This window comes from Capsicum annuum, chromosome 8, assembly GCF_002878395.1.
Source record: "Capsicum annuum cultivar UCD-10X-F1 chromosome 8, UCD10Xv1.1, whole genome shotgun sequence".
NCBI lineage: Eukaryota > Viridiplantae > Streptophyta > Magnoliopsida > Solanales > Solanaceae > Capsicum > Capsicum annuum.
The window spans coordinates 154,263,093-154,276,421 of NC_061118.1; the positions used below are offsets into that span (position 1 = coordinate 154,263,093).

Sequence of the window (13,329 nt, forward strand, 5' to 3'; positions counted from 1 at the left end):
AACAGTTTTTATTGATAAACGATGTGGTATAAATCTGTTCCTCCCTTCTTCTCTCTTGATTTTCTCCATAATTCGAGGGTTGTCAGTAGCGTATTCTCGAACATAGGATTTGTATGGATTTTTCTGTAATTCGAGTGTCGTTGGTGGCGTATTTCTCGAACGTAGGAACATTTGGATTTGATCTCCATGAAAGGAGGTTTTGTCTTCTTGATATGTATTTTCTCTCTTGATTTTCTCCATAATTCGAGGGTTGTCAGTAGCGTATTCTCGAACGTAGGATTTGATATGAATTTTTCCGTAATTCGAGTGCCGTTGGTGGCGTATTTCTCGAACGTGAGAACATTTGGATTTGATTTCCATGAAAAGATGTTTTGTCTTCTTGATATGTATTTGATTATCAAGAAGGAAGGGAGGTTTTGTCTTCTTGATATGTATTTGATTATCAAGAAGGAAGAGTTTTAATCTATAAATATTCCATGAATTTATTGGGACTTTGAAGATTGTTGATCTGTTTGTGAATATCCCGTGAATTTGTGGGATATTGGCCTCTTTAAAGGGATATTTGTCCCCTTTATATAGACATAATTTAGGGTTTAGGTAGGGTAACCATCAAACTAAATTTAGGGTAAAGTAGCCCAAGAACTCTAACCAAAATTGAACTATTTTTGTAGAGTCCACAAAATTTCAATGTCTACAGCGTAAAAAAAGTAGGTAAACTGAAAAATATCGTTAGACGTTTATTCTTACACAATTTTCATGTCGTATCTATTACTCTTTCCTTTTCATTTTAGTTGTTCCTCCTTCTAAAAATATTTGTTTCAATTTAGTTGTCACGTTGATGAAATCAAGAGAATTTTAATATGTTTTTTCAAAAATACTCTTATCATTAAATGTCTAAACAAGTTATATATATTCAAATTTATATTTTTCAAAGTATAATAGAATTAAAATATTTTTTCTCTTTATAGATACCATTATTTTTGGTTGTAATATAACTAATTTTTTGACAAAAATAAAACTCTATAAGCATAATAGAATTCAATACTTGGTTATATCATGAGAGTTCTATACAAATCATACTTTAAATTGGAGAAAAATTCATTATTTGGTTATAGGCTTATACCATGATTTGAGTCGGAAGAAAAAAGGCAAAAAAAGAAAATAAACTAGTTTCATAAAAGATAAGAAATTCACACAATATTTATAAAGACATGAGTAAATACATAATTACCCCACGATGTTGGCCGAAATTTTCAAAAAGACACCTAAACTTTGAATTCAACCCATTACTCCACGATTTTTACTTAATCCGTTGCAAACACACCATTTTTCGCTGAATCTCAGTCACAATAAAGAGAGTGAACACACACACCAATCAAGTGATGCCACGTGTCAAATATGTTTAATTTTTATTTATTTATTTTAATAAAATTTTACTTTTTATTTAATTTACACTCCACCCCACCCCACTCCATCCAGCAACTCCCCCTCCCAGCAGCTCTCCTCCAGTCCCCACCCCCATTCAGCACCCCCACCCCCCGTCCAACACCCCCATCCCATCAGCATCTCCCCCAAACACCCCAACCCCCCTCTCCGTCACCATTCTCTCTCCCCGCCCATTTTTTTTTCAAATCAATTCAAAAAATAGTTTTATGATTGAATTGAATTTTAAATGTAGTTAAGTGATATGATTTAACTGACAATTGAGCTTTAATGATATGATTTGAATTGAGTTTTGAAGAGCTTTAATGGTGTTGAAGAAGAAATGGTGGGTAGTTAAATGATATGATTTTGTTGTAAAATGGAGTTTTAATGAATGATTTTAAAAAAAAAAATTCAATGGAAGCTTTAATGGTGAATTGAGTTTAGGAAGAAAGAGTGGGTGGGTTTGGGGGAGGGGGGTAGGGGGTAGGGATAATTTAAAAAAATAAATAACTTTTTTTTTAAAGAATATAAATTATATATTAAATTATTTTATACGTGGCAGCTTTTAATTGGCCAAAAAAGTCAAATTCAAGCCCTTTCACGCGCCTGTGGCACGTGTATACACGCAGAGGGTCAAAATGGTGTGTTTGCAACGAAATAAAGAAGAATCGCGGGGTAATAGGTCGAAGTTAAAGTTTAGGTATCTTTTTACAAATCTCGAACAAGATCAGGGGATAATTATGTATTTACTCTAAAGACATTCATCTTTTTTAATGAAAGTATTAATTACTTACTAGTATACGTACCCGTGCGATGCACGGAAATATTAAAGTATTACTTATAATAGTTTTATATTGAAATATATCTTTCGAGCAAGTTAAATCATATTAACTTAAAGAAAGTGTAACTACCATATTATTTCTCAATGTAATACATACATACATACATATATATATATATACACATACATATATATATACTAGTTTAGGTGTACGCACACGTGTACCTTACTTTATTGAGTTCAAACATTGCACTAAATAAATACTTGTTTAAATAATAAAGAAATACAATAATTAAATTCAACATCTTTTGGAGATTTGATTAACTAAACCTAATCTTTACCAAAAAAAATTGTCAAAGTCGATCGACATTGATCTACCACCCGTAAACTGCAACAAAACAATACGATGATAGAGACATCAAAATAATATAATTAAATATAATTTTTACACAAAAATTTTCTCAAAGCCATCTGACACTTATCTTCCACCTGTAAACTATAACAAAATAATACGATAATAGAGATATCAAATAATACAACTAAACTTAACCTTTACAAAAAAAAAAAAAAAGAATCTCTAAACAGAGATATAAATACAATACAATTAAACCTAACCTTTATCTAAAAAAAATTACTCGAAGCCGACCGACATTCATTTAGCACATGTAAATTCATCTACCGCCTATACATTTATGTATGACGTGTAAACTATAAATATATCTTGATTAATAAATAAACATGCCTATTATACTATAAATATATAGTCATTGGATTAAAATTCTACTTTCTGTTCTTTTAATTTTATTTTTGGATAAAATTATATGATATCATTAGAATTCAATTCAATTTGTATTTTTCTAAAAGTTAGATTGTTAATTTAACTAAATCTCCTAATATCTCATGTGGATAAAAGGAAAAAAAAAAATTATATACAATTAGAGTGGCTAACCAATTTCTTAGCCAAAAGAGCTCCCAACCTTTGTCCCAAATCTCAACTACACACTTATACTCTGCGGGGGTCCTATGACCCCCTGAACATTTTAAAAATGGAACTATACACCCCTAAAGGCTTATGTGGCAAAGAAAGTGTATCTCACTCTCTTTGAGATAGTGAGTAGTGCGAAAATCTTTTAAAAAATATTTTTACATTTTTTTTAAACATAAAAGTACATATATATATATATATTATTATTATTATTTTTATTTTATTTTATCTTATCTTTTCTTTCTTTTTCATCACCATTCCAAAATACCCTCATAAAAAGTTTCAACAACTCTTCAATGACTACCATGGCCAATCTCTTTATCTTCCTCGTCTGTATTTATCTTTCAAACAAGCAATATTTACTCTCCGCCTTTTCAATTTTACCATTTTTATCAATGACAAAACATCAAACTTTTTGTCTTCATCATTACACTCTTCTTCAAACTCTTCCTTCTCATCATCCTATTCCAATAAACCATTACTTTTTTTCTTTTCTAAGTTCGAATTCATCAACAACCCAATCTTACAAGACTTCATCTTTTCACTACATTTTTCATCAAAATCATTTTTGGAACAACACCCATTTCTCAATTCACTTGATTTCCCACCAAAAATCACAAAAAAAAATGGTTCCAATCCTTACAATACTAAATAAATTGCAAAACCCTCAATCCCAAATCAAATAACAACAACTTCAAAACTTTATACAATTGTCCAAGCTACCCAAACGCCAAAAACCCAAATCTCAAATCAGCATTTAAACTCAAATACTTCAGGGATTCAACACAATCCATAAAAACAAAATCCAAAAATCTCTTACTGAATTCAAAAACTGAACACAAAATGAACAAGAAATATAAAAGACAAATAATCTGATGTGGGTATCAATGTTTTATATGGCATTGTTCCAAAATACAGAAATTTAAGCACAAAATACTAACAATGAATAATACTTCTTTTTTAGTTTCTAAAAAACAAAAATTGTTGATTTTTTCGTAGTATCCATTGGAGCTCCGTCGATCGAAGCTCTCTGAGAGACGATCGTAGATTGAGGGGCCAAAAGTTAGAGAGAAGATAGAAGGTATATTAGGTTATTGAAGATGTAGAGAAAGAGAATATATATATATATATATATATATATATATAAGAATAATAATTGTTTTTTTAAATATAAAAATATAATATTACGTGAAAATTTGCGTGGCATGACATGGCAGGTGCGTGTTGCTCACTTTCCATTACACACCTGAGTGTGAGTTTTCGGAGAGGGAGTAACAATTCCATTTTTAAAATGTTCAGGGGGGTCATAGGATCCCCGCAAAGTATAAGTGTCTAGTTGAGATTTGGGGCAAAGGTTGGGGGCTCTTTTGGCCATTTTCTCAAATTGTAAATAAGTCAATTTCAAAATATTTATTGTATATAAGTCATTATAAAAAAATCACAAAAAACATCTCAGTTATCAATTACCTATCCAGAATAGATGATAATTTATTATTTAAACTTCATGAACATACAAAAATCATAAAAGAGAACTTTTCAATTAGTAGAAGTCTAATAAAAATACAAGATAATTTATTTTTATAACATAAAAAAATACTAAAATTCTTGAAAACTTACCTCAAATCACAAGAAATTTTGTTTCTTCAATAATAAATATTGTTAATATTTCACTAAAAACTTCTCAGTTAGCAATTGTCTATCACGAATACATGATGATTAATTATTATAAATTTCAAAAACATACTAATTAAAATTTTAAAAAATTTACCTCAAATCACAAGCAAATTTATTTTTTTAATCATAAATATTATCAAGATTGTAAACATCAAAAATAAAAATTTTAGAAAACATACCTTAAATCACAATCAAAATTATAAACAAAGATTAAAGAAAAAATTATTTGAGAACTATATTATTGAAGTATTATTCTAGAAAGGAAGAATTCTCAATTTATAAGAAATTTTAGGTTTAGTTTACTTTCCTTCTTTGTCAATTCAATTTGTATTTATTTAATGTAAATTTTTTTTGTTTTATTTTTCTTTTTTCCTTCTTCTTTTTTTTTTCTTCCCTTTTTCCTACACACGTTTTCTTTTTCCTTTTCAATTCAATTTAACTTTGTTTCCAATAATATATTTTCCTTTTTTTTTGGTTCTCTTTTTTGCTTTGGACCTTCTTTTTCTTGTTCTTTTCAATTCAAATTAACATTATTTTTTTATTTAATTTATTAATAAATTACATATAAGGTAAGATTTGAATTGATTTAGAACTTTCTCTCCTAACTCAATAAGGATTTTAATTAATTTCAAAGTTCTAATATTAATAATAACTAAATAATAATTTGAGGAAAATAGTGAAAAGACGATTCTGTCTAAAGAGGAGACTTTTAATGAAGGGCAAAAAGTTCAAATCACTTTTCTAAGGATCTTCACACGTTTAAGATTATTAGTTACTCGTTGAATTTCTTCGAGACACTTTTTTCACTAAGCGATTTATATGAATCATTAATTTTCCTTTCATGGAGCTTCTCTCTCTCTACGTATAGAGAGACCTCTCCACCTCCACCTCCGTCTCCATCTCCACACCTCCCACCCTTACCTCCACTTTTATCTCCACACTCTCCCTGTTTTTTTCATTTAAAATTTATGAATGGTAATATGTGTATTATCTAATTACTTCATTATATAGAAATTAGAATAAATAAGCTTTATTATGTCAAATAAATAAAATATAAATTAAAAGAAGATTCTGAATTAATCTAATATGTTATATGTGGTTATAATTTAAAATTCAAGTTAAATACTTTTACATCTATTAAACTATTTATAATATATTTTATTTTACTTTTTTTACTCAGATTTAAAAAATTTATTAACCCATCCTAAGAGTCAAAAGAATTTCCAAAATGCATGTAATATTCTTGAATATGAATTTTACATGAAAAAGTAAAATCATAAATTTTTATGCGAAAAATAATATTAATGTGTAACTGTGAACATAATATTTAATTAAATTATAGGCTGCAATATTAAAAATTTATGATGATTTAACATTTTATGTTTTTTAATTAAAACATTACCAACAAAAGAAACTATCATTATAAAATTTAAGTTGTTGTTTGTGTTTTAGTCATCACGATCTTTTTTTTTTTAACTTTATCTATTGAAAATTTAAATAAAAATATAATATTATCTATAAGATTACCTTTCTTGTCATCAAAATATTCTTATCTCAAATCTAAATAGAAATAGATAAACTATCACAACTTAAATTTTATCTAATATTGATTAATTAATATGAATTTCAAACTTGAACTCATAATAATTAAATTTTATAATTCACTATACTTCTCGTAACATCATATTAAATAATTAATTCTTCATAAAAAAATAGAAACACATAAATTAATATGAGCATTTATTTTTTTAAAATAAATTATATCAAAATAATAACAAAAGTTATCATTTAAAAAGAATCAACTTAACTTCTCAATTAAAGATGATTTTATTTTTCATTTACGTAATTGAATTTATTTTATTCAGAATCAAACGAATAGAAAAATATTACTTACTTGTATTAAAACTTGGATATAGTGAAACAAATTAATCTGTAATAACACTATCAATCATCTGCATATAAAAAATAAAAATGTTAAATTTCTAAAAAAAATCATGAATAAAATTAATAATCAATAACAAAGAAGGAGAATGAAAGCTTAATATTATATAGCATTGTAGCAGTATTTATAGAAAGGTTAAGAAGTTAGAAATATATTTCAACTCAAATTTCATTCGAATTCAAATTTCATGAGAAGATCAGTACACTAATTAGGATATTGATTTGGATAAATATAAATATAAAAAAAAAAAAGTAAAAACTTTTAATTGCTAATAAGAGGATTATGCTATGAAAAAGTAATTGTCAAATAACTCATTTTTTAATTTAAATTTTAAAGTATTTTTAATTAATAAGGGGTGGGAGTAAGGTAACAACAACAACAATAATGTTACTTCTATCCCTATTGCTACGATGCTACTACTACATAGTACCCGTGCTACTTATTATTATTATTATTATTATTATTATTATTATTATTATTATTATTTTACTATCTCTACCAACATCATGTAGTACTATTTCGTTAATGATAGTTCTTCTTTTTTAAAATTAATTAATTAATCTTTTCTTATCTTTAGGCTTTTCAAATAATATTCATATTTATTCTATAATCTATTAAGTTTAATTAATTGTTATAAATATTATATTATTAGTGCCGCGATTACTTTATTCGTACAATGTAATACTACTGCTACTATTACTATTTTTCTGTTAATTATTATTATTAATATTTTTAATTTTTATTTAAAATTCAAATAATTCAAGTATATTATTACGGCCACTACTACATCTATTTATTAATATTATTATTTTTTACATAATGTTTAAATTAAATAGTTTTAAAAATATTTTATAATATCTAAAAGAGATGAGTTTATGAAATAATAAGAGTTCATCAAAATTTTAAAATAAGAGATTATATAGATTACAATATTTGATAGGATAAGCTCAACGTAACTCCAAAAGAGTTCTAAATAAACTATACCACATGTTTCTTGTTTCTTAGTTACTATCTCTATTTTTAATAAATTAATGAAGTTATCTTTTTATATTTCAAAGCTTATTTTTTAATAATATTTGTTATATTTTTTTAATTTAAATTAAAAAGTTCAAAAGGTTATTAAATAGCTAAATAAAATCTGCATACTAAAAAAGTATTTTTAAATTCAGTTTTGAATATGATCGTTATCTTTTTTTCAATTCAAAAAATTATATATTTCATTTTAAATTCAAACTTTTGTTTTATCAATTCAATATTTGAGTTATGATTCAAAATAGTATTTCCAACCTAGTCTCCATCATTTATCTTTATATAAATTCAAAGCACCATTTATGTAGGGACAAAGTGAAAAGGTTAAAATTATTTAGTTAGAAATGAATGAAGTACTACTACTGTTACTATTTTATAAAATTATTATTATTATTATATAACCACACTATTACTATTGTTATACACGTTTTGAGTAAGCATTACACTACGTACTATTATCTATTACTATTGTTATTAAATCAAAGATATTCAAATATATTTTATTATATATAAAGGAAGAAATTTATGAAATAGTAAGAGTTTATTTTGGACTCTACAATCATAAGTTTTATTTTTAAGCCAATATTTTTTTTTTAAAAAAAAGGATAATGCATTTCAAATTCAAAATTTTTATTACAAAACTATTAAGTTTTGTCCTAAATCTTGCCACATGGCTTTTAAATATCTTGCCACATGGCTTCTTATCTAGCTTTTATATATAGAGAGATATTTTTTTTTTTAAAAAAAGGATAACGCATTTTCAATTCAAATATTTAATTCTCTTAAATTCAAATTTTTTATTACAAAACTATTAAGTTTTGTCCTAAATATTGCCACGTGGTTTTTTAATATCTTGCCGTGTAGCTTCTTGTCTAACTTTTAGTTTTGCTTTTATATATATATAGATTATTGTTATTAAATCAAATATATTTTATTACATATAAAGGAAGAAATTTATGAAATAGTAAGAGTTTATTTTGGACTCTTCAATCATAAGTTTTATTTTTAAACTAATAATTTTTTTTTTTAAAAGGATAATGTATTTTCAAATTCAAATATTTAATACTTTTAAATTTAAAATTTTTATTACAAAACTATTAAGTTTTATCCTAAATATTGCTACATGGCTTTTTAATATCTTGTGGCGTGACTTCTTGTCTAGCTTTTATATATATATATATATATATATGACAAAAATATCTTGTACTAATATGCTATACAAGTACAATTCTAACCTTTTACCCGTACACTTATATTTTGATTTTGTTAATAGCGTAAGATGGCATTGCGCGTTAGGCTCGTTTTGTGGCGGCATTCACTCACTGCCCTACGTAAATTGGGTTAGGCAAATAAGTAATTTCGGTAATCAAGTCGGCTTATTTTGGTCAATTTACAAGTCCCACTTGGCTACAGCAATCCCATCCTCCCAACTCCCTATAAATACTCCCCTGCACTCGTCAACAGTCCCTCTGAAGCATTCACTTCACTGGACCGCCCCTTTCTTCCTCTCTCTTATTAGCAATCGTAGTATTCCCTTTTTTTAGAGAGAGAGAAAGCAAAAGGCTAATTTGCAATCATGTTGGTTTATCAAGATCTCATATCTGGTACTTTTTCTCGTTTTCATTCATGCCTTTTGTGGTTTATTTGCTTCGACAGAATGTTCTTTTTCCCTCTGTTTTTCTGGTTATGTTTTTGTGTTAATAGAAAATTGTAATCTTGAATTTGAATTGTGTTGTTTTATCCATCTATAGTGAACCTTGTTGGATGATTGGCTTGTGCCTGTTATTGAATAATGGAATTTTGTATGAATTTATGTTTCTCTGAGCTGTTAATTGGATCTGGTTGATTTTATTGATGCTACTGAATGTTCTCCCTAGGTTCTAAGCCGCTTTTTTTTTTTAAATTATTTTTTCAAAATTTATTTGGGGAATTAAGGAACTGGATCTGATCTGGATATTACGTTTCAACACCATCGTGGTGGATGAATTTCCCCCAAAAAATTTATGATTCTGAATTTTTATGAGCCATGTTGTAGGAGTGATTTGGATGCATAAAGTCTTGATCTTTGGTTGGTTCTAGTATATGAGCAAGACTTGTGCCACATTAAATTTATTCTGCACTATATGTTTATTGAGAAAATTTAAGCAATTTTATGTAACAAACATAAAAAGATGTGTTCTTTCACATGCCCAGAATTCTGAATCTTCTTTTTGTGGAAGCAGCGGATTCTAGTAATTTCAATGATTATAAGAAAAATAGAATAAACAGACTTTCTCTTTGGGTATGATCTTTGATCCTTCCACGTTTCTTTTAATTAGCTATATACATTCAAGTCCAAACTTTGTGGGAATACACTGGGTTTGTTGTTGTTGTTGTTGATATACATTCAAGTATTGGTTGTTACTTCACCTACGAGTTGCTCTAGCTGTTTTGTATGCATGAGTTCAGTGAGTATTGCAACAATGTTTTGGACAAATTGTTGAGTTTTACCTTTGCTTTTGTGCATTCGATGATGTTCCTTGTGTATCTCCTCAATCTGGATTACTTGTATGCTTTTTCTGTTATACAGACTTTAAAAGGACATTCAGCTTGTAGGAATTTTTGTTTTCGTATGTGTCCCCTTTATGAAATGTTGCCACTTCTGAAACTTAGAACACTTAATTAAATATTGCAGGTGATGAGCTTCTCTCTGACTCATTTCCCTACAAGGAACTCGAGAATGGAGTTCTTTGGGAGGTTCAAGGGAAGGTAAGCTCTCCAGTTAATTATTGCCCCAAATATTTTTATAAGCTAGCAGCCAGATTTATGTGGACTATCTATTTCAAGTAAAAAGGAATAATGTGGTGTATCGGTTGATTACAGTGGGTTGTTCAAGGTGCTGTTGATGTAGACATTGGGGCAAATCCTTCCGCTGAGGGTGGCGATGACGATGAAGGTGTGGATGATCAAGCTGTCAAGGTTGTTGATATTGTTGACACTTTTAGACTTCAGGTTTGTATGCATTTTCAGGGTAACTTGACGAAGTTACTTTTAATATACCTGTTAATTGTATGCGAATAAGAAGTGATTTGATATTTGCAGGAGCAACCTTCTTTTGACAAGAAGGGATTTGTTGGTTACATCAAGAAATACATCAAGAACCTGACACCAAAGCTAGAAGGAGAAGCGCAAGATTTATTTAAAAAGAACATTGAGTCAGCAACTAAGTTCCTCATGTCAAAGCTCAAGGATCTTCAATTGTATGTCCATTTTAACTCTTTATCAGTTCATGACATTGTTGAAGCTAATTCTGGCTGAAGTAGTTGAATTCGCTTTGTTTTCTTGCTCACATAAATTGTTCCTTGAAATAGAACCTTATGCTTGTGTGTTTCTGCTGGCAGCTTTCTTGGTGAGAGCATGCATGACGACGGTGCCCTGGTGTTTGCATACTACAAGGATGGTGCAACTGATCCTACCTTTTTATACATTGCACCTGGCTTGAAGGAGGTCAAGTGCTAGATGTCTTCATCTAGATGATGTTTCATGTAGTTTTAATTTCTCGGTTCTTTTTCTTATTTATGTCTGTTTGTTCTGAACCGTGGGTACTTGTTGTAACCCGTACCTGCACTTTTTCTTCATTATAAAAATCCTATCTGGGACGCAAATGATCCTGATTTGTGTTGAAAAAATTCTTCTATCGATTAGCAAAATTTTGCATATTTTTTCAAATGTTGTGTTTGGATATGGTTTTAGGCTAGCCATTCTACTTTATGATCAGGGGTGGAGCCAGGATTTCAAGTAAAGGGATTCAATATTCAAAGAAAATTAAGTCGAAGGGAAGTTTTAACACCTACTATAATCACATAAAAATAATTTTAATTATATATAAATTTTATATTTTTCCGTCTGCACTTTTGAAGAGGGTTGGCTCCGCCTCTGCTAGTGATAATCGAATGCGAATATAGGAAGCACTCTGCTAGTGATAATCGAATGCGAATATAGGAAGCAAACTGTGTGATGGAGAGAATTTTGCGTTGCAGATATAATGGCTTTGGTTGTGGAATCTACTTTTTGTCCAACTATGATACTTAACTTGAACTCAATTATTATGTGTGCATTTTTTGTGTTAGTTTCACTCTAGCGATGATTTACGTTTTACTTCAATCAGTCATTTAGTCATTGATAAATACTATATTGAGCATATCGTGCTTTTAATCGAATATGCTGTCTCCGTTCCTTTTTATTCCCCCTATTTGTTTGTTATTTTATTGGACAGATGCAAGTTGCATAACGGCAAGTGATGTGTAGTACTTAATTAGTATGAACTAGACATCAAATATTAAAATTGAAAATCATAGCCTAGTGTACTTCAATACTATACAAGTCTTGTCGTTTTCTACACAAAGCGAAAGGTTTCAAATATTAAAATATTGGTAAAAGCTGCTGAGTTTCCATCACAAAGACCTGCTTTAGTTTATATGTTTTGCAAGACCTTTGATTATAAAGATTTTTGTGTTGAAGCATCGTTTTCTATTCAAATAATGGAAGAAACTCATGTTCAATTATTTTCTCTTATTCGGTTTAGGGGAAATAAGGTAAACTCTAGATTAAAATCTTCAATTGGTTTAATATCCTAAGTAACTATGGGAGATTTCATTTTGTAGTTCACTTTTTATTATTTTTTGGTTGTCTCAAGATATCTTTGTTTTTACATATATGAAATTTTTATTTTTATATGTAAGATTATTTTCTTCTATTATTTTTTTAAGTGGGCAAAGTTGCTGTCATCTGACCAGGAGGTCAGGGTTCAAGCCTTGGAAACAGCCTCTGACAGAAATACAAGGTAAGGCTGCGTACGATACACCCTTGTGGTGGGCCCTTCCCCGGACACCGCGCATAACGGTAGCTTTAGTGCACCGGGCTGCCCTATTTTTTTAAGTGGGCAAGAGATTTTTGTTGATTTATCACTAGAAAAATAACCTCATCAGTAAGATGTTTTGGCATGATACCACCCCTTGGGCCAAGTAATAGGAATGATAAATTTAACTTGGCCACACTCTGGGTTTTTAGGATAATCAGTAACCCAGTAAATATATTAGAAGATAGTAGTATATGTTCAAACTTTTGTTTTCTTCTTTTTGTTTGTACATATGATATTGTGTTGGTATATGATTTCAGTGGAACCTTTTAGCAAACAACACCTTAAAATATATGTATACTTACTATCATATGTACCACGATTTAAGTTATTTTTAATACTCTGATTAAAAGAGAACAATCCAAGGCATTTGAATAACAAGGAAATTGAACTTCAAATTCACATCCGTAGTTTTTTTTTTTTTTTTTTTTTTTATATATATAATGGCTAAACATGCTAAATTTTGCATTTGAAATATCAACTCGAACCTAGTTCATTGAAACGCTTAATGAGTTTGATTCATTTTCAGTCCCCAAAAATCAAGACGTGGGACTTTATCACTATTCACTTGTCTATGTTGACTTGCATGTGATGCA

General features: G+C 28.6%; 1 protein-coding gene and 1 pseudogene across 1 annotated transcript; one reads left to right on the forward strand and one right to left on the reverse strand.

The window, feature by feature from the left end:
* Positions 1 to 3,469: 3,469 nt before the first annotated feature.
* On the reverse strand, positions 3,470 to 4,475 carry LOC124886683 (annotated as a pseudogene).
* Positions 4,476 to 9,117: 4,642 nt separating this feature from the next.
* LOC107879347 (translationally-controlled tumor protein homolog) lies at positions 9,118 to 12,984 on the forward strand. The gene is made up of 5 exons (XM_016726398.2): positions 9,118 to 9,440; positions 10,511 to 10,584; positions 10,699 to 10,827; positions 10,918 to 11,075; positions 11,217 to 12,984. Exons 1-5 carry the CDS (start codon positions 9,413 to 9,415, stop codon positions 11,332 to 11,334), a joined length of 507 nt encoding a protein of 168 aa, XP_016581884.2. The 5' UTR covers positions 9,118 to 9,412; the 3' UTR covers positions 11,335 to 12,984.
* Positions 12,985 to 13,329: the final 345 nt, after the last annotated feature.

Bases quoted from the DNA above. Each gene is read 5' to 3' on its own strand.
- LOC107879347 (XM_016726398.2), top strand. From the start codon at position 9,413: ATGTTGGTTTATCAAGATCTCATATCTG. The intron at 9,441-10,510 runs GTACTTTTTCTC...TAAATATTGCAG, and splicing joins TTATCAAGATCTCATATCTG to GTGATGAGCTTCTCTCTGAC. The intron at 10,585-10,698 runs GTAAGCTCTCCA...GGTTGATTACAG, and splicing joins TTTGGGAGGTTCAAGGGAAG to TGGGTTGTTCAAGGTGCTGT.